At 43.6% G+C, this 21273-nt stretch overlaps 2 protein-coding genes across 4 annotated transcripts in view; one reads left to right on the plus strand and one right to left on the minus strand.

Moving 5' to 3' along the window:
- Positions 1-21273, minus strand: part of VEPH1 (ventricular zone expressed PH domain containing 1) — a 130900-nt gene that overhangs the window by 92149 nt on the left and 17478 nt on the right. For all 3 annotated transcript variants that reach the window (XM_030216379.1, XM_030216378.1, XM_030216380.1), the window contains exon 3: positions 18049-18223. In XM_030216379.1, coding sequence (XP_030072239.1) covers positions 18049-18223 — 175 coding nt within the window. The remainder of the gene's footprint in view (positions 1-18048; positions 18224-21273) is intronic.
- PTX3 (pentraxin 3) lies at positions 3414-14817 on the plus strand. Its single transcript, XM_030216381.1, has 3 exons — positions 3414-3634; positions 6189-6713; positions 13092-14817. Exons 1-3 carry the CDS (start codon positions 3508-3510, stop codon positions 13706-13708), a joined length of 1269 nt encoding a protein of 422 aa, XP_030072241.1. The 5' UTR covers positions 3414-3507; the 3' UTR covers positions 13709-14817.

Here is a 21273-nt window from a genome sequence, read left to right on the forward strand (position 1 = left end):
GCAATTTAAGCGGGCAGAAGAGGCTCCTGCCTGCTTGGGGCCATCTATCCCATTGATATTCAGCGGCATTTAACAGGGCAGTGCCACTGAATATCAACACTAGCCAGCCACCTGTGAACTGGGCTACACAGGAGCGTCTGTGGGCGGAGTTGGGGAGGAGCTAGCGGTTATGTAGGTGCCAGCAATATCCACTGCCAATGCCCGCATAGCAAAGCGGGCGTCTAGGACTGCACAAAAAGAAGTCCTAACTATGCCCACTTAACTATATGGGTGAGAGCACTGATTACCACATAATATCTGGGTACTGGCTTCGCAAAGTATCAAACTATAAAGGAATTTATCAGAAATTTAATTTATGCTTAGCAAATGCACTCTCAGGATACAGGTTATATGCCTATTAAGGGGGTTTGGAGATTTGATAACCTACAGTGCAGGGGTAGTGGGATATCTTTTTGGCTGATAAAATTAGCCCTGAACCAGTGGCGTAGCCACAGGTGGGCTGGGGCCCACCCGCTTTGGGGTCAGGGCCACCCAAAATCAGTGTTCCGTAAGCGTGGCTGGCGGGGATCCGCAAGCCCCACCAGCCAAAGATCTACTTCCAGCAGAAAGGACACTTACACCCTGTGCAGCCAGCAGTATTGCTGTGCTGCTGCCCCACCCCTCATGCACGCTCAATTTGTGCTCGTGCGCAGAGGCTGGCCATGTCAGTTGCTCTAGGACACTACCACTGGTTGCGAAGGGTGTAAGTGTTCTTTCTGCCAGGAGGAGGTCTTCAGCTGGCAGGGTTTGTGGATCCCTGCCAGCTCATTATTTCTTTTGGTTCAATTGAAAGGGGCGGGGAGTAAGAGCACCCAAAGGGGGCTGAGGAAAGCGCCAGAGGAGGGCAGGGAAGAGATGAGTTTTTGCGCCCATCCTCTTTGGGCTCAGGCCCACCCTAAATTTGCTGTCTGGCTATGCTCCTGCCCTGACCAAGCATTCAGTAATATAAAATAGCATCTGTATTCCATATTAATGCATGCTATTTCGGGTTAGTGCACATTAAAACATAATACCCCATTGTAGAATGAAACAAAATTGAACAAAACAAAAAGAAAAAACAAAGAAACAAAACTAAATGAAACAGTACTTTCCCCTATATACCTGAAAAGAGAGGAGGGGAAATCCCACTTCTAAAGATACGTAAAGTCTTGTCCTTGCATCTCAGACCCTCTCTACCTATCTCTAGTGTTCACAGAGGTGAATGTGGCAGTCAATTTCCTGTAATTTGGACTAGAAATTCAAGGTTTACCAGGAAACTGACTGACTGACCCACAAAAATCTTCCTGAAATAATGAAACAGTGGAACGTTCTCACTAACCCATCAGAAGGATGTGAAGCAGAAAGAGCATCTTCTGCAACTATCCCCCGTGAGTTTACACTATCCTCCTGATTCTAGAAACGTCACTAACTTGTGCACGCAAGTCTAGGCACATTCCCGATTTGCATGTGCAATTTAATAGAATAATGAGCCAATCAGTGCCAATAACTGGCTTTTTAACAAGCTATTGGCACTAATTAGATTTAATTGGGACCTATATGTGTAAATTTAGGTGCGGGATCCATGCCTACAATTTATGCAAGGCCTGAAAAAGGGGCCGCAGAAAAGAGGGTCATGGGTAGGGTTACCATATTTTGTCCTCTGAAAAAGAGGACACATGTCCCGCCCCTGCCCCACCCACACCCACTGCCCTGCCCCACCCCTTTCACATCCTCATCCCGCCCCCTGTCACATATTCCCCTCCCCTGCCCCCCGTCACCTCCCCTCACTTACTATCTACTGCCCTGGTGGTCTAGTGACCTCTTTGGGGCAGGGAAGAGCCCCCTCTTTCCTGCCCGGAGCTCCGTTCATGCCCTGCATCCTGTTGCTGTGACGGTCTCGGGATTCAAAATGGCCGCCGAGAGTTGAAGTCTTGCGAGGCCATCACAGCAACAGAATGCAGGGCAAGGCAGCGCTCCAGGCAGGAAAGAGGGGGCTCTTTCCTGCCCTGAAGAGGTCACTAGACCACCAGGGCAGTAGATAGTAAGTAAGGGAAGGCGCCCGCCCGCCCATCCAGAAATCCAGACAAACGGGCGGACTGGCAAAACCGTCCGGACATGTCCTCAAAAAGAGGACATGTCCGGGTAAATCCGGACATATGGTAACCCTAGTCATGGGCATTTTGGGCTGGATCGGGAGCATGATTTTGAGTTACACGTGTAATTATAGAATAACTGTGCTCCAGGCATAAATTTAGGTGTGAGCAGTTGCACCACATTTTCACTGGTGCAAATGGCAGTGCCTAAATTTACGTACGACCTCTCCTCATAAGCACTAATTCTATAAACTGCAGCGAACTTTATGCGCGGCTGATAGAATACCGCTTAAGTGGGGGGGGGGGGGGGGGTTCGGCGCTGATTTTTTTTAGGCACCATATATAGAATCCAGCCCTATATGAGCTTGAGGTATTTTGACCGTGTGGTATTCAGGTCTCTTTCTAAAATAGGTCAGCTCTGTTTTAAGTTAGCTGTCAAAGGCATTCATTACAGTCAGGAGGAACATACTTCCATCTGCACAGAGTTAGGAGCGATATCTCCACTCGCGTCCTTAAGGACCAAATATCTCCCTTCCAGATCAGTTTGATGGTTTCTGGCATCAGGCCGGGTTCTAAAGCATATTAACGTTCATAAGTAGTGTTTCTGGTCCAATTAAAAGATCGGATAGCAGGAAAACATACAGGCAGAAAAATGTCACTGCCTGCAATAAAAGCTAATTGTTCAGAGACAATTTAACTTTTTCAATTTTTATTTCAGCCTAAAACAATTCTCCAAGCAGCATAGCTCATCCATTGGCAGTCCTTCTCAGATGTCTCTATATTTAAAATGCAGAACAGGCAAGTAACTTACACTGAAAGAGCATTTACTTACGAGAGGCTTTAAAATAACATACGATACAGTGACACGGAAACCTCATTTTCTGTTACAAAAACCTCTGTGATTTATAGATCTACTCTAGCTATCATTGCTGTTTCCACTTCATATTACAAAAGTCTGTTCCTAAAAGAAAAAAAGTCATAAGAATGGCTTCTCCCACCCCCCCCCCCCCCCCACTCAATTCCATTTCCACTTCCAAAATCAATCCGCCCACAGCACAAAGTTTTAAGATTTATATTTTAACTTTTAAGGGAAACACAGCTGACTTGAATAAGGCGCAACATTCTGCAGGAGGTCAGACTTGTATGGCGTGGTCCTCATCAGCTGTCATCTCTTATGTTACTGTGCGTTAAGTTGTGCAACCCCTGATTCCCCCACTTAAAAAAAAAATCCATATGACATCATATAGATCAACCAGTCAGCATTATCCATTCATTCAGCTACAGGCTTTCACAAAGCATTTATTAAGGGGACTCTCACAGTCCTGCCTTCATTCTGCTCTCTACTCAAGCCAGGCTAACCTACGGGACTTGTAGCTGAAGAACATTAACCGAAGATATGAATATGCTAAAAGTATTATTTTGTATCCTGTGCTCTTTTTCCTCTGTTCTAACAAGTGATTATGATATCATATACACTTCATATGATAATGACTTCGAAAATGAAATCCATCCAGCTGAGGAAGGCAAGTGGTTCTCTTTACAACATTTGTTTTCTTAATGTAGTGCTGGTTTTGCTCATGCTGTTTTGCTAAAAACTAGAGGGTTTTACGATTCAACTGAGCATGTATCTTTTTTCAGAAGAATACAAATTGGTTTTGAAATAGCAACAGGCAGGTAGATATGTAGTCAGGATTATGCTACTATGTTTTTTTGAATTCTTTAGGGTCTTTTCTGTGTAAAGGGGTTGATAGCGATATTATTATATTAAATGTTACTCTATTTTATAATGAATGTATGGAGAAAGAAAACATCTTAGCCACTGAAGGTATTATTAACTTTATCTACCTGCTAGACAGTAATTACACAAAAGTTTTTAAAGTCACCAAGGTTATTGTAGTTATATGTTTACCTCCAGAGTTTTATTGAGATTATGAATTCCTTAAATTTGAAACAAAATAATAATTCTGTAAAGTGGTTTGCAGCCATATTTTAAAAGGGGAAAGGGAATGGGACTTGATAGGCTGCCTTTCTGTGGTCTTCACAACTACATTCAAAGTGGTTTACATAGTATATACAGGTACTTATTTGTACCTGGGGCAATGAAGGGTTAAGTGACTTGCCCCGAGTCACAAGGAGCTGCAGTGGGAATTGAACTCAGTTCCACAGGCTCAAAGTCTGCTACACTAACCAATAGGCTACTCCATTCCACCATCTGCAAAATACCAGAATCATTGTAGAGATTTACCTCTGATTGGTCCATGGTATTCTAAAAAAACCCCAAAACTATTCAGATGTTAATATATTTACATAAAGATAGATGTCAGTGCAGAAATATACTACTGATATTCATTTCTGTAGTGTACGCAGCACTGTAAGTCTACTTAAGAGAAAGTTCTCACAATGTAGTGCTTACAGTCTAGTCAAGTTTCAAATGTATTAAGATTTAACTATCCCGCCCAACAGAACATGCCACCTGGGTGACTTACAATCTAAAAGTAAAAAGGGGATACAGTATTCAGTACATAACTGTAGACAATGGGGAAAGAAGGTGGAACTACAATCAGTGATAGCAGGGGTGGGGTGGGGGGGAAGGGGAATACAGGAGGTTAACATTTGTTAATTCCAAAGCTCCATGGCCAGTCTCGCACAATCATTAGAAAAAATGAAAGGGCAAAAAAAAAGAAGCAGTTTAGGAATAAGAATCTTAAAACAGTTTTAAGAGCAGCCTTAAACTGGGTTAGAGATGATTGCTCTCATATGTGCTGAGATAAGGAGCTCCAAAGTTCACGACCTTGTACCGAAAAAATGGAGCATCTAGTATGCTCATGAATGATCTCCCTGTAGGTTGGTACATCAAGGTAATTTTGATGTGCAGATTTAAGAGCTCATAAAGGAAGATAGGGAACTATGTAATGTGAGAATCAGTGCTGAATGGGTAGCCAATGGGCTTTTTTGAGATAAGGAGAATCAAACATGGTGAATAAGAGGAATTTTTATCTATTATTTAAAAAAATACATTAAAACCAACTAGGTTGCAATGAGGAGAACAAGGAGCTAAGACTGAGAAGGAGCCTTAGAAAGGTAAATTTTTAGCCTGGATTTGAACAAAAGCATAGAGGGAGCAAAGTCTATTCCAGGCTTACAGCATAGAAAGGTGGAAAATGTAGAGCTGGAAGCTGGCAGTGGAGCAGATGGGCATAGATGAGAGTGGCTTGCCCAGTGACTGGAGTTCATGAAGGTGGGTGTAAGGGGAGGACAGGTGATGAGGAGCTGTAGATGAATAAGAGAATAGACTGAATTTTGAATAGACTTTAGTGAAAAGATATATTAAAGTGGAAGACCCATGAGGAGCATGTTGCAGTAGTCTAAAGAGGAAGTGATGAGAGGGTAGACAAGGATTCTTGGTAGTGTGATCATAAAAGGAAAACTGAATTTTGGTGTTTATAGAAAAAGAAACGCATTTTAGAAGTGTTTTGGATGTGTGTATAGAAGGAAAGAGGGGTGTCAAAAATGACCCCAAGGTTAATGGCTGAAGGGACTGGAAGGATGACAGTGTTATCCACAGAAATAGGGGAAATGGATGTGAGGGGAAACAAAGGAGGGGTAGGGAAAATAGGCTCTATCCAAACAATAGGGGAGACGTATATTTTAATAACACAATGATATTTATTGCAAATGGTTGACTCAACACAGCCGTGTTTCGGCGCCGTAGCGCCTTCTTCAGGAGTCTATAAAAAGAAATACAGTAACAAATATAAAACATGAATATTACAAAGGAAATGTATCTATATATACATATATATATTGATATCTATATCTCTCTATATATGTATATATATTTTGAATTTCAAATGGACATCTAAAAAGCATATATGAATAAAAATAGATAAACATACATAAAATATCATAAATACAAAAGCAAGATCATAAACATATTCAAATATTCTCCTACTTGTTTCGTGGGGATCAAGTGCACCTCCACACTTCGTGTGGTTTTTCTTTGGCTGTGAGGGGAAACATACATTGTTTGATGGGAAGAGTCAAATTGAGAAAAATTGTAACCTTTATATTTTGCAGAGTCAGCACCTACGTCTAACTGTCCAGAAGAACGCACTACGTGGGATAAAATATTTATCATGTTAGAGAATTCTCAAATGAAGCAGAATATTATGCTTCAGTCCATCGATGAAATCCTTAAGGTAGAACTGCAGAGTCTACGAACTGAAATGACGCAGTTTGTGGCCAAGTTGGCCGGCACTTGTTCAAGTAATGTCATGGGAGCCACTTCCCAAATTGTATCAAAGGTGAACAGGATGCTAACAAACATTAGTCAAATTCAGTGCCCTGAAACTTCCCAGCAACCTGGCCAAGCCAACATCCTTAAAGAGATTTTTCTGCTGAACCAAAACATATCTAAAAGGCTTAGTAAGCTGGAAAATATGGGGGAAAGAGTTACTGAAGCTGTAGCTCAAGAGACAGCATTTCAGCCACAAGACAAGACGACTTCCACAATTCTGAGCTCATTGTTAAAAGAACTTCAACAAACAAGAGCTGAGCTTCACATATTTCAAAGGCAGGCAACTCAACATTCCCTGCCAGCAGGTACGTCTGGAGTTTGCAGGTCTGTTATCTCTTCTGATCATCTTATGACAAAGTTCAGTTAAGAAGAGAATGAACTGAGAGTCACTTAGGTTTTCAGCATTGGTTCATACTCCACTGGTCTCTTACTTACGATGGCAAACTTAACTGAAAGCTGGTATTTCTTCACACAAGTCACATACAGTGTGACAAACAGGGGCGTAGCCAAACACACAGTTTTGGGTGGGCCTGGGCCCAAGATGGGTGGGCATAAGCACTCTGCCTTGTTCCACAAGTGATTTGGTCTCTCCCTCTCTCGCCTGCATGCCATTATGGTCTTTCAAACATCCCCCCTCCCCTGAATACCTTTTAAATAGCAGATTTTCACTGGCAGTGAGCAGCAACTAATACACACTGCTCATGTTGGCCCCAAAGCCTTCCTTCTGTTGCAACATCCTGTTTCCACATAAACGGGAATACATCAGAGGGAAGGCTGTGGGGGTCGGTGCGAACAGTATGTATCAGTTGCTGTTCACTGCAGGCGAAGATCTGGTATTTACAAAGTATGCAGGAGGGACAGTTGTTGGGAGTTTTTCGCTGGTGGGGCTTGGTGATCCCTGCTAGTCACATCATAGGTGTGCTGCTACTGGGTGGGCCTGAGCCCAAAGTGGGTGGGCCTGGGCCAGTGGCGTAGCCACAGGTGGGCTTGGGTGGGCCGGGGCCCACCCACTTAGGGCTCAGGCCCATCCAACAGTAGCACATGGTAATGAAAATGCTGCTTTCCACAAAAATGGCACCTTCGCATGCTCAGTTTTCAGCGCATGCCTGCTTCAGACTACCAAGGTGGAGACTGGAGAGAAGCATTTCCCCACCATCTGAGATATTATTTTGGTGTGGGGGTGGGGCAGAGAACATTTAGTGCCCATCCACTTCTTGCCTAGGCCCACCCAAAATCTGCTGTCTGGCTATGCCCCTGGCCTGGGCCCATCCGGGCCCACCCTTGGCTACGCCACTGGTGACATATGGATTTTATCATTAAAGGATCAGTTTTCAGCAGGCTCTAGATTCTCAGCTAGATCTTGTAGGAGGTCGGGAAATTTCTCCACTCTCAGCAGCTGAATCTAGATAGTGGACAGTACCAGGACAGGCACCTTGCTCTGATTTTTCAGTGCTGCATTCCTAAAATAGGTACCCAAATGTAGACTCTACAATAACAGGCCTAAATTTAGCCATTCAATTCAATTTTTTGGAAGCTAGATTTCAGTTCGTTTCCAGCTGCAAACCTAGCCATACATTAGGATGAAAATAAGCACAGTTTAGCCAGCTTCCCCCCCCCCCTCCCCCCGATCATCCACTGAACTTACCTAGAGTGATTACTGGTGTTATAATGGGCCAGGGCAGAAGCAGTCCCTGTCTGGTGCCTGCTTTCAAAATGGCCACCATAGACCCTAGCAGCAGTCTCATGGTACTTCTGCTAAGAGTCAGCCTTCCATGTAAGCATGCACTAGCTGTCACTGATAGCCAACCTCTGCTCCACCCCTTTCAAGCCCACTCATCAAGTTAAGCAGCTAGTGCAGGAGTTTTGCCATGCTAGCTGTTTTTAACATGCGGTAAAGGTTAGTGAGTCTATGTTTGCATCTACTGTACAGTTAAAACCACGATAGCTGCCCTTATAATAACAATAATAATGGGGCCTTACTCAAAGGGCCCCATTATTAATAAATCGTCCCTATTGACAGTAACGGGGCTTGAGTAAATTAATGTGAGTTAAAGTGCAATCAAATGTGTTTATACTTTAATACAGGTTAGTTCATCTAATTCTAAATCGGTAGATTAACTGAGGGTTTAAAATCAGAAAAGCTTTCCTTCTGTTTACCAAATTAGGTAGATGTTTCACCATGAACTTCCAACCAGCAATTTTTTGCAGTTAACACACAGCCCCTTGCATAATTAAATTCACAGTGTATGTCTACTAGCAGCTCTGACCCTCCTGGTATAGATTATAGCCCAAACACTTTAGTGCCATCATTTTACTTTTGGTTATAACATGAAAGGAAGCAAAATAGGAACTGTAGAAACACACACATAGGGTCCAATATTCAAAAGATTTACAGCTTCTAACTTTGGGAATTATGCTTACAAATTGGACTCTGAATATTTACTAGGGCTGAGTGCCTGAATTTATTCTCAAAATTTCACCAAACTCCTAAATTGATGAGCATAAAAAGTGGGTGGCAAATGGTCAGATTTAGGGCAGGGAAAAGAAGTTAGGAGCCTGGCACTGATTTTCAGCAGTAGGCTCATAAATTAGGCTGACAAATCTAGGCAAACGAACGGCAGGCCTAAATTTTATAAGCATAACCTTTAAGCTGAATTTTCAGTTGAAAACTTATATGCCTAAGTTTGACTAAAAATAGAGCACAAATATAGAAGCCTATCGTGGGAGGATAAATTTAAGAATGCAGCTTTTTTTTTTTTTGAATATTGAGTTCTGTAGTACAGATATTTTACTGCTATACACAGGGGTGTGCTGGTAAATTTTTAACAACAGGCTCTTTCTCTGGACGTAGCCAGCTCTGCAGTTGGAAGGGTCAGCGGTGGCCGGGGGGGGGGGGGGGAGCAACATTTGCCTCTCTCTTCTCCCTCTCTTCGTACAGGCACGCTAGGCATACCTTTGCTGGCAGCCAATAAATGGACTGCCACCACTCCCAACGTCTTGCTCTGAGCAGCATGCTGGAACTTCTCTCACATGCTTGAGAAGTCCCAGCCTGCTGCCCAGAGCTGGAAACAAGGAGCGGGGAGCAGCAGCAGTCTATTTACTTGGCTGGCAGGGCTCAGCATCCCCACCAGCAAAGTAAAAGAGAATTCAGCAGGGGGCCCAAGCCCACATTTTGGGAGCCAGTTGTTAAAGTAGCCATGGAGGGCCCCTACTTTAACAACCGGCTCCCAAAATTCTTAAAAACTTAACAACCGGCTCTTGCGAGCCTGTGAGAGCCTGCTCCAGCACACCACTGGCTATACATATAGAGTGGCATTTTAGAAAGGACATACAATTTGGAATTGAGACACCCAGGTCGGGATGTCTCAAATTCTGATAGGTTTTGAAATAGGATCTGCTAACTTAGGGCCAGATGCACTAAACTTAACGAGCCATTAACGAGCAAGCAGTAAACCCTGGCATGCACTAAAGGCCATTTTCGATCACGGTAGCAGCTAACAAAAACGGAATGCAGATGATCCAAAGGCTATTGCAAGGCTATTATAATGAGATGCACTAAGGTTTTCCGATCTCTTACCGTAAAAAAACCTAACGTGAGGTCTGCACCTCTCGTTAGGCTGGGGATGCTGTGAACGGACCCATGGAGACCAGTGGGAAAGCGCCCAACACCCATGTAAAAAAACAAAAAAAAACCAAGCTGCGTGTCCCAAGTGCTCGTCAGGGACGTCCTTCTAAAGTGCCTAACATGGACGTCCTTCAAGGACGTCCCTGACGTGCACTTGGCTTTCCCCCCCCCCCCCCTTCCTTCACTATATATAAAAAAAGATGATCTGTGCCTATGGACGTCATTTATGGATGTCCTTCGCCCCCCCCCCCCCCGAGGTCACCACCGCTCCCCCCTGCATTGAAATGACAGCTTCCCGCAGCCCCAGCCTCCCCGCCATCCTCCGCACCCTGTGGCCCCGCCCCCTCTGTCTGCCACTGGGCCGGGCCCTCACAGCGCCTCTCACCTCCGTGTGAAGGCGCTGCAGCAAGCAACAGCTGATCGCCTCCCTTCAGACTTCCCTCCTTTCCTCCCTGGCCCGCCCTCGTCCGACGTATTCCTTGATGCATGCCCGTTCCTTACCGATTCGCTAAGGGAATCGGTAAGGGAAGGGCTTTAACGATGTTTTAGTGCATCTGGGCCTCAGAGGGGTCTTTTACTAAGCTGTGGAGGTGATTTTAGCTTGAGGTAGTAAAAGACACCCTAACTGGTTAACTGCCACTGAAAATCAGTGGATAGCCCCGCAAAAGTGATTTAACCTGGCCATTTAAATTGCATTGAGTATCGACTGATATAGTTCTAAATTGGTCTCCAAATCAGAATTTTTCCCACAAGAATAGGACAATTTATTCCACTTTACAATACCAGGACAGTCAATATGCTAACATCAAAAGAGCTAATAAGAGATGGGAAGTGCCCTTTTAAAAAGTCATCCTACCAGGGCTGCCGAGAGTGGGGGCAGTGGGGGGGGGGCAAAATTCCCTGGGCCCAGGCCTCCCAAGGGGGGCTGGGGAGGACCCGGAGGAGCAGACACTGCTGGTCTTCCTCCAGCGCAGCTCTTCATTCTGCCCATTGTTTGCCAAGCAGCTGCTTTTCCTCTCAGGCTACGCATGCTCGGCTTTCAAACCGAGCATGCGCTGAGGAAGACCTCTTCTGCTGGCGGGGCCTCAGGATCCCCACCAGCCAAGGTATTTGCACTGCAGTTGCAGTGGTAGCGGCAGCAGTAATCCAGGAGGCGGCAACGATCCTGTGGGGGGCGGCGGCAGCGGCGACGATCGTGGAGGGGGGAGCAGCGTCCCTGCCCCGGGCCCAGTGGTGGCGGCCCTGCATCCTACAGGAGGCACGTGAGCATGCGTTGGCCCTCACAACTTGATACTTGTCTACCTAAGTTAATCATAAGCCACATTGACCTTACCACTAGGTTGGAAAATATGGGGTACAAATGCAGAAATAAAATAAATAAAATAAATTAAACACACCGTTTTGTCTCATTCACACAATGCCAGCCATTGTAAACATTTTCCAAACTCATAGGTTGGCTGTGCTGCTGTCAGGATGGTCCAGAGGTGTCCGGATTTTGGCAGGGAGGGAAGTCCCCTCTCACTTTGCAGCAGATTTCACCAGTATTGCCTGGGTTTAGTTACTCAGCCAAAAAAAACTAGTATACTTTTACAAATGATACACATGCCTTTCTGCAACAGAAGTCTTCCATCAACTGGTTTTGATTTTCCGTGAATTCTGGAACTCATCCAGATGGATTCTTTTTCTAATCACATCATTGGTCTTTCACAAAGCTGTTTTCAATTTTGCCAGTCTCTTGACAATTAATTCAAAGGCTTTGCTAATTAAAAAGTCATCTCTGAGGTACTGTTTTTTGACATTTTATAGTTAAGATGTAAATAAAACAGAAAAGCAAAAAAAGAGCTGATAAACCGAATGGTAAAAAAATGATCTCAGTTCTAACACACAAAATATTGCAGCAGCTCATCACACAGTGGTCTGGTTATGGTGGGGAAACTGTCATTAAAGCAAAGATTTGGGAGAACCGAGGCAGTTCAGGCTTACTTGAACAGGAAATAGGTTGGCTTAATAGAGAGGCCCTTTAGCACCCTGAATTAACTGAAATATTTCTTAATTATGCATCTGGTATGAACACAAAGAATGCAGTGAACCACAGTGGCTTCACAGTCATCCACTATTTTCATGGCCTATGACTGACCATAAATCTTTGTGATCCTTTCAAATATAGTTGAGAAGTGCAAGCAGAAGAATCATTTGATACTGAATAGCTTGGTCCTTCATTCCATGCGAAGGAAAGCAGTTAGGGACACCCAAAATCGGCTTTCGATTATACCGATTTGGGCGACCCTGTGAGAAGGACGCCCATCTTCCGATTTGTGTCGAAAGACGGGCGTCCTTCTCTTTCGAAAATGAGCCTGAAAGTCATTCATAGGATTTATGGAAAATAATTAATAAGCTAAAAAGTCATAGAAACCAGCTCATTAGTGATTTTGCCACCGTAAATCTACATGTACAAAAACACAGAAATAGCCCTTTTCCAGTGAAATGTGTAGCTGCACTCAAGGATATGTAGTTAAGTTTTTCTGTGGAAACGCTAGCAAATTTTCACTGACATTTTCCTGTAAAATCATTACCCAGCTCATTTGCATGAATATTTAAATAACCCTGCATCAGTCGAGAAAAACCCCTTGCAGTGAATGTCAGCTCATTGCTGCAAGGGAATTGGCAGCTTGGTTTATCAGCTCCCTAGTTGCTCTTAATGACCTTGGAGACAGGTCACCACTTTGCTTAAAAAATAATGCTACCATTTAGAAAGTCAGTTGAAACAACAAGACATGATATTGTATTATGGGAAAGGTGCATACGTTCCAAGACAGGTTTCTGTTTGCTCTTTTACAGTAATTACTACTGTTATTAAGTTGATAAAACTACTTTATTTTCTTGACTTCTGTTGGAATGGAACAATTGTATAATTGTTCTCCATGAAAGATTTGTTTTAATAGCAAAGATTACAATTACGGGGTTTTCCCAAATGTGCCTGTTTAAAGCTTTGTAATTTGCAAAGAATTTATTCAAAATTTTCTAACAAGTTTCTCTTTCTATTACATTACTTGTGCAGGGTGTGAAATGGCGCTCTTGTTCCCAATGAGATCAGCCAGAATTTTTGCAAGCATACATCCTTCAGCAGAAATGACTCTGCACTCCTTCACAGTTTGTGCATGGGTCAAAGTGACCGAAGCTCTGGAAAAAACCATGGTCTTCTCCTACGGAACCAAGCAAAGCCCCGATGAAATTCAGCTGTATTTCAGTCAGCAAAGCGTAGTCCTTGTGGTGGGCGGTAGCGAGAACAAGTTGGTGGCTGAAAATGTCATATCCCCCAGACAGTGGACTCCACTGTGCAGTACGTGGAGCTCTGAAGATGGCACGGCATCAATCTGGGTAAATGGAGAGTCTCAGGCTACCTCAACAGAGATGGCTAAGTATCATGTCATCCCCAACAAAGGCATTTTGCAGATTGGTCAAGAAAAGAACGGCTGCTGCGTTGGAGGTGGTTTCGACGAATCAATCGCCTTTTCTGGAAAAATAACAGGCTTTAACGTCTGGGATACGGTTCTCACCAAAGAAGAAATCAAAATGCAAACATCAGGAAGCAATTCTTGCAATAACCGGGGGAACATTGTTGGGTGGGGAATTACAGAAATCCAGGCACATGGAGGAGCTACATATATTTATTAAAATGTAAAAGCATCTGAATCTTGCATTAAGTCAATGGTTTTCACAGAAGAAGGGTTCTTAAAGTACATAGTGCCTTTGGGAACTTTCATTTCAGACATCAGAATTTATGAAAGCAACATCACAGATCTAGTGAAGAGTTGGAAAGCTTAAAGGCTAGTTTGGTCTACTTTTTTGTTTTGGTAATGAGTTCCAGGGTTGTTTGAGCTATTGCAGAATAAGGTGTGCAATTTAGAATCCACATCTGATGTGCCGAGGGCATTCCCACATGCAGATGAAAGTGTAGCAGGATTTATCAATGAATTGTGCTGGTAACAGCAATTGTTTTGGGTGACGATTGGATGATGTGAACCAGGATACGTCTGGCAGACATCATGATATCAATGTGGGACCCAGTATAAGAAATGCTAGAGATACTTCTACTACTTATCATTTCTATAGCGCTACTAGATGTACGCAGCGCTGTACACTTGATAGGCTGCCACTGTTGCTGCTGATATAAAGCAGTAGACGTGAAATGGAGATTCATTCAGTCCCAAATTCTTCAGAGACTGTCCTCGGATGCTCTTAAAATGTCTGCATTCTTGAATTCCCCTTCCCCCACAGAATAGAAAAACTAGCCTCAAATACATTTGTGAGGCTGCTTGTTATACCTGCACACACAATGAAGAAGCACAAGGAGCCAAATCAATGCTTTATTAGACAGACCTGACATGATCCATGTTTCGGTGAAACCGCCTGTGCCAGGGGTCTTGTCAGTCATACGGTGAAAGAAAGTCTTGCCTTAAAACAACGAGGATGCCAAACTTGGCATGGAGCGTCAAGCAAAAAAGTAAAAGTGCTGCTGTGCGCTCAAAGCTACCTTCAGCCGGGAAACACTGCTCTGGCCTGTTATAACGGCACCGCATGTCCTTAAATTTCTTCAGAACTCGGGCACTTGCGCTTATCATTAGTCTTGCTATGCTCCCCTCCTATCTTTTCTCTTGTAGTTTCTTGTCAAGTAGCAGACAATGCTTAAAGTCCTGGTTTTTGATTATCTTCTATAATAAAACTCACCCTCAACGTTCTGAGGACTCTGACGTCACTTCCGTCATCAAAACGGGTTTGAAGGGTTCGTGGTGGTGAAGCCACCGAAATCGCCGTCTCAGGGCCCCGCCCTCGCGTCAAACGTGATGACGTCGAGGGCGGAGCAATGGCGCACGGTGCGTTCAGGAGGTGCGGAGCAATGGCGTCAGAACGACGAAGGGGTCGATAGGGAGGGAGAAGGGGGGGGGGGTGTTGGGGAGGAAAACCTTGCTAGCGCCAGTTTCATTTGCTCCAGAAACGGGCCTCTTTTACTAGTAAATCTATAAATGGTCTGGATACTCAATATCTGTGTGCTCTTGATCTCCAATATTCTGCTCCTTATTTTCTTCCATCTCAAGCAACAGCTCTTCTTTGTATTCCCCGTATCAAGGAGGCCACTTCTTCTTTCTAGACATTCTCCCTATTTGTTTCCATCCTATGAAATAAGCAACCATCTGATGTTCAAGAGCTCCCCTCTCTTCGGGCTTCACTTGAAAACCCAAACTCGTTCAGCTTGACTGTGAAGACAACTAAACTGTCCAGTTTTGCTCCTTCCACAATTGTATTCATCACCTATTCTTGTACCAACTAAATTGTTCTCACTATTCTTTGTCGTTAAGCATGCTTGGTTAGGATGTCATAACAATTGAAAATATATAAATCAAGGTACAAAATGCTGCAAGGGCTAGAGACATTGCTTTTGTAGCGCTAGGCTTCTAGGTTCAAGCAGATTGTTCACCTGTTGCTAGTGTTTCAGAAAATAAATGTTACGTTAAACAGACTACTGGACCTCTACCGTAATATTATCATCAAGATTTTTCACGTGACCTACAGGAGGAGTAGCCTAGTGGTTAGTGCAGTGGACTTTGATTCTGGGGAACTGAGATCGATTCCCACTGCAGCTCCTTGTGACTCTGGGCAAGTCACTTAACCCTCCGTTGCCCCTGGTACAAAATAATTACCTGAATATATGTAAACCGCTTTGAATGTAGTTGCAAAAACCTCAGAAAGGCGGTATATCAAGTCCCATTTCCATTTCCCTATTTGAGATTCAACATGGAATGTTGCTGTTGCTACTATTTGAGATTCTGGAATGTTGCTACTATTTGAGATTCTACATGGAATGTTGCTATTCCACTAGCAACATTCCATGTAGAAGCCTGCCCTTGCAGATCAGCAACGCAGCCGTGCAGGACGTCAGACTCACAGAAACAGAAGCCTGCGCGGCTGCGTTGCTGATCTGCAAGGGCAGGCTTCTACATGGAATGTTTCTAGTGGAGGAGTAGCCTCGTGGTTAGTGCAGTGGACTCCGATCCTGGGGAACTGAGTTGGATTCACACTGTAGCTCCTTGTGACTCTGGGCAAGTCACCTAACCCTCCATTGCCCCTGGTACAAAATAATTACCTGAATATATGTAAACCGCTTTGAATGTAGTTGCAAAATACCACAGAAAGGCGGTATATCAAGTCCCATTTCCCTTTCCCCTTCTAGGGTGCTGCAAGGTACTGTATACATTCATTTTGTTAGATTTCTCTTTTCCTCTTTATTACTCTTTAATGTGAATGTTGCATTTTAAACGTAACAGCAACACAAATAATGCTTACTGTTTATTATTCTTGTTTCAGCAGTATATGTCCAATGCTATAAAATACTGCATTGTTCAGTTAAGCTATGAATGTAATAATTAAACAGAAATGCAACTGCTTCTTTTTGTCATGTATTACATTTTTTTGATCATCTATGGTTGTATGATATTGTAAATTAACTTTGTAATTATTTTAATATGAATATTTTTATAAAACTGTACAATAAATATTTTTGCAATCCTCTATGTTTCTTATATTCATTCAAATTGTACTTCAAATATTAAGAGACAAATGAAGACTATACATCTATTATAATAATACATTTTGGACTCTATCCATTTGTATGTGCAGGTACATTCCAGTAGTTCACAGAAGGTGGCACTATGTAAAGGTATAAAGGGCTACTGCAAAGTTATCCATGTCATTTTAAGCATGTACTAAACAACCTCATTTTCAAACACAAAGTGCTTGCAATTTACTTTGAGTCTTGGGATGTTATATGTCTGAATTATATGCACCTAAACATAGAAGTATTTTTGCAAGCATGCATATCAATGAAACTTATCTGTATAAATTCATAATGTGCTACTTAACCTCTCCTGAAGTGCCTCTTTCTTAACAGAAAATAAAAAAAAGGGGAAAACTTCAGTGTTTGACACTTGTGAGACACTGAAGGTGTCATAGCCTTGACGTTTGAGGTCATAATAAATTTCATAAGTTTGATTGATTGCTGTTTAGCTGTTCAGCTTTCATTTCTGTGGTTTTCTTGTTAGGAACTTGTACACCAACTACTGAGTGGCTGAAAATACACATAAAGGCATTCAGGCTACGATTGGCAGGGGTACCAAATACAATGTAAATCCCCTCTCCCTGAAGACAATGAAGGAGCTTGATCAATACTGAGGATGCTCAGTACCCACTGGGACCCCTAAAGCTGGCTCCTATGCACCTGGTGGCCCTTTTACTAAGATGCACTGAAATATGGGCTGCGCTAGTGTAGGCATGTGTTTTGGGCGCGCACAGATCCATTGTTCAGCGCGCCTGTAAAAAAGGCCTTTTTAAAATTTTTGGCGAAAATGGACGTGTGGCAAAATAAAAATTAGCGTGCGACCATTTTGGATCTGAGACCTTACCGTCAGCCATTGACTTAGTGATAAGGTCTCAAGTGGTAATCGTGCAGCAATCATCTACACGTGTAGAATGACAATTACCTCCCGGTTTCTGCCGCGCGTCAGCAAATAAAAATTATTTACTGGCACGCCTAGCGGTCACATGTCAAAAATGAAATTACCGCAAGGGCTACGTGGTAGCCAGGTGGTAACTCAAAAGTGACGCACATTGGGCACACATATAGGCATATTTTCAAAGCACTTTGGGAGGCTAAGTTCCATAGGTTTCTATGGAACTTTGGGAGGCTAAGTGCTTTGAAAATGAGCCCGATAGGCGCCTACGCGGCTTAGTAAAAGGGCCCCCTGGTTTTTCTACACTCATGATACAAAGAGATCGAAGAATTTGCACTTTCTTCTTTGCCAGAAATAGATTGCAATGAATTACCAAACACCTAAAATACAGCACTCATCATAAAAAGAAAACAGAGTAAGGTAGAAACCCACGAGGTATATTTCTGCTACACAGTACTGCAAGCCTATGGCTTTCTATGCGTAGTCTACGCCACAAATGAAACACTGTACCTTGGAGTACACTGATCACGATAGCTTCCATGTGATCACCCAGCAAATCCGCTTTGGCAATTGCTGCCAGGGACAGATAACTTGACATATTTCGGCACAGCTCTTTGTTCCCCCTCTGGAGAAATTTCACTGCAATGGGGACTGCGAGAGCCATGATAAAAGGTCGGTCATAGTTCTGGAAATACAACAGCACACGCGGCATGAAAAAGATCTCTAATGGACCCATTTAGGTAGCAAATGTTTATTATTTTGAGGGTGGAAACCTTGAAATAACAATACTAAAATGCAAAGGATCCTGTTTACAAAGGCACGCTAGCATTTTTAGTGTGCGCTAACCATGTAGACGCCCATAATATTCCTATGGGCATCTACACGTTTAGCGCACCTTTGTAAATATGTCCCAAAATTTCATAAGTTTGGCAATTGGCATGCACAGTAGTGGATCATACAAGGATTATGTAATTTACCAGAATTTAGAAACCACTAGGAGGCTCTATCCTGTTGCATAATTTGTAACTAATGCTGTGAAATTGGTAAACTTTATTGGAAACATGCTACAAATGTTATAAATGTTTCAAATTGCTTCAGTATAGCATACAATTATAGAGTTGTCTACATCAACTAGTGTGAATCAGCAAATTCTAGAAAATCAGCCACCTGCTCATTATTGCTTTTTATGACATCCCCAACTCCATGACAAATTTCACCATGATTTGCTTAGTATTTGAAATCCAGAAACTTGAGAAAAATCCACACATTTGAACTTGGTTAAATGCATTTCTCTTCTTTTTACAGCAGATACATTTTAGGTGTCTGTGATGCAATTTTTAAAATATTTTATTTTTATTGTTTTATTTTGTTTCATTTGTTGTTGGGGTTTTTTTTTTTCATTTTTAAAAATGAAAGAACCAAATTACAAAAAAATAGGTCAGGTCTCTCCTCCGTGACTAAAATGAAAAAAACAAATTGTCCCCAGACTCAGGGCCCATCCCCTCTATCCCATCCCACTACCTACCCCATTTGTGCCCACAGATTTTCTATAGGCAGCAGTGATCCCCTGTCCCTCCTGCCCAGATGCCTGCAATTGGCAGCCCTGAGGCAAGAGGTATAGCAGAATCTCCCCTTTAGACACAGAAAGAAAACCTAGCAAGATATAAAAGCCAATTTTTATTGTAGAGCTCAATCCAGGGGCGTAGCTACGGGTGGGCCTGGGTGGGCCCAGGCCCACCCAATCTCGGCCTGGGCCCGCCCAGTCTTTTGGGACCCTCACCTACCACGACGACGATGACAACTTCAGTTTTTTTGCCCGCAGCGGCCAGCGGACGTAAAAGCAACAAGTAGCGAACCAGTCTCGACTCCGCGTCCTTCGCTTCCTGCCCTCTCAGCGTCCCGCCCACCTGAAAGGAAATGACATCAGAGGAAGGTGGGACGGCACAGAGAGAGGGCAGGAAGCGAAGGATGGAGTCGAGACTGGCTCGCTGCTTGCTGCTTTTACGCTGCAACTTCGGGAGAGGAAGTGAGCCAGCCAGAAAGAAGCGATTTGCTTTCCACTCCTCCGCGCAGCCATCGCCGTTCGCTCAAAACACAAGGCAAGCAAACCTGTGAGCTGCTGCATCCACGTTGTCGTTCTTTTGAGGGGGGGGGCAGGGGAGATGCCAGATAGAATGGGGAAGGGGATTGAAATAAACAGGATGGGCAGGGGAGAGATGAGAATTGCCAGACAACAGGGATTGATGGAGGGGGTAAGGCAGAGAGGAAATTTGCTGGAGATGGATGGAGGAGAAGGCAGGGGAGAATGGAGAGTTGCTGGACGGAGCAGAGGGCAGGAGAAGGAGGAGAACTGCTGGACATGGCTAGATGGAGGGAAAAGGGGAGAGAGGAAATTGGCTGGAGATGGATGGATGGAGGGGAGGGCAGAGGAGAGAGGAGAATTGCTGGACGGAGCAGAGGGCAGGGGAAGGAGGAGAATTGCTGGACATGGATGGATGGAGGGGAAAGGGGAGAGAGGAAATTTGCTGGGTATGGATGGATGGAGGGGAGGGCAGAGGAGAGAGGAGAATTGCTGAACATGGATGGATGAATGCAGGGGACAGAGGACATTTGCTGGATATGGGTGGATGGAGGAGAGAGCAGGGGAGAATGGAGAGTTGCTGGATGGATGGAGGGAAGGGAGAGAAGTCAGGGAGAAGATGCACATGGATGGAGGGGAGGGAAGAGAGGAGAAATGCTGGACATGGATGGAGTGGAGGGCAGGGAAGAGAAGGAAAAATGTTGGACAAGGATGGAGGGGAGGGAAGACAGAGGAAGTAGAAGCACATGGATGGAGGGGAGTAAGGAGAAATGCTGGATATGGATCAAGGGGAAACTGCTGAGTTTAAGGGCTGGTTTGGAACACGTTGAGGACAGATACTGAAACTCGATTAAGGTTAGGGACAGGGCTACAGATGGTAGACAGGACACATAGGACACAGGAGGATGGTGGACATGGTGAGAGAAAAAATATCAGATGGAAAGAAGACACTGCATGAAACAGAAGACACTGGGACCAAAGCAAATAGATCAGACAACAAAGGTAGAAAAAAGTATTTTATTCAGAATTTATTAATTGGAATAGGTCAGCTTTTGGAAATGTACATCTGTGATATTTTGCATGTAAGTTTCAATTTTTCTGGTATTGCTGCATGCTGAGTCTGACTTCTTGAGTTAACTTTCCAGTTCAGTATTTTGCCTTCATATTTTCTGATTTCTAGTTCCTTGTGTCATGTCTGTTGTGTCATGTGTTTTTCATGTGTGATCAAGGTGCAGTATTCTGATAGCGTGTAGTATTTGCAGCCCTTTTGTTTTGCTTTTTTTTTTCACGAGGTAGTGTATTGGTGTTTTAGAGCCTAGTGTAATTACAGTTCTGCCTTTTCAAGCATAAGGTTGTAGCTCGTCCTGTCCTTGGAATTAGTGCTGTTATGGTTTAGTAAGGATATGAGTGTGTTTTTGCACAAGTTTGTGTATAGCAGTGGAGAGATTGTGGGATAATGTAATTATATTTAAAAATATCAATTTTTCCATTAAGTATGTATGTGGTTATACTGATGCAGGGCAGCTGTTGGGCATCAAGTGAATTCTAAGGCATTATTTTGTAGGATCCCAAGAGACGCTACTCAAACTTATTTAGACAGTGCGTGCCCACCCATATTAGCTCTGGGCCCACCCAAAATCTCAGGTCTGGCTACG

Source organism: Microcaecilia unicolor, chromosome 10, assembly GCF_901765095.1.
Source record: "Microcaecilia unicolor chromosome 10, aMicUni1.1, whole genome shotgun sequence".
Taxonomy (NCBI): domain Eukaryota; kingdom Metazoa; phylum Chordata; class Amphibia; order Gymnophiona; family Siphonopidae; genus Microcaecilia; species Microcaecilia unicolor.

Excerpts from the sequence above, each read along its gene's own strand:
- PTX3 (XM_030216381.1), top strand. The coding sequence starts at position 3,508 with ATGAATATGCTAAAAGTATTATTTTGTATCCTGTGCTCTTTTTCCTCT. Across the intron at positions 3,635-6,188 it reads AATCCATCCAGCTGAGGAAG|AGTCAGCACCTACGTCTAAC; the intron begins GCAAGTGGTTCT and ends TATATTTTGCAG. Across the intron at positions 6,714-13,091 it reads TCAACATTCCCTGCCAGCAG|GGTGTGAAATGGCGCTCTTG; the intron begins GTACGTCTGGAG and ends TTACTTGTGCAG.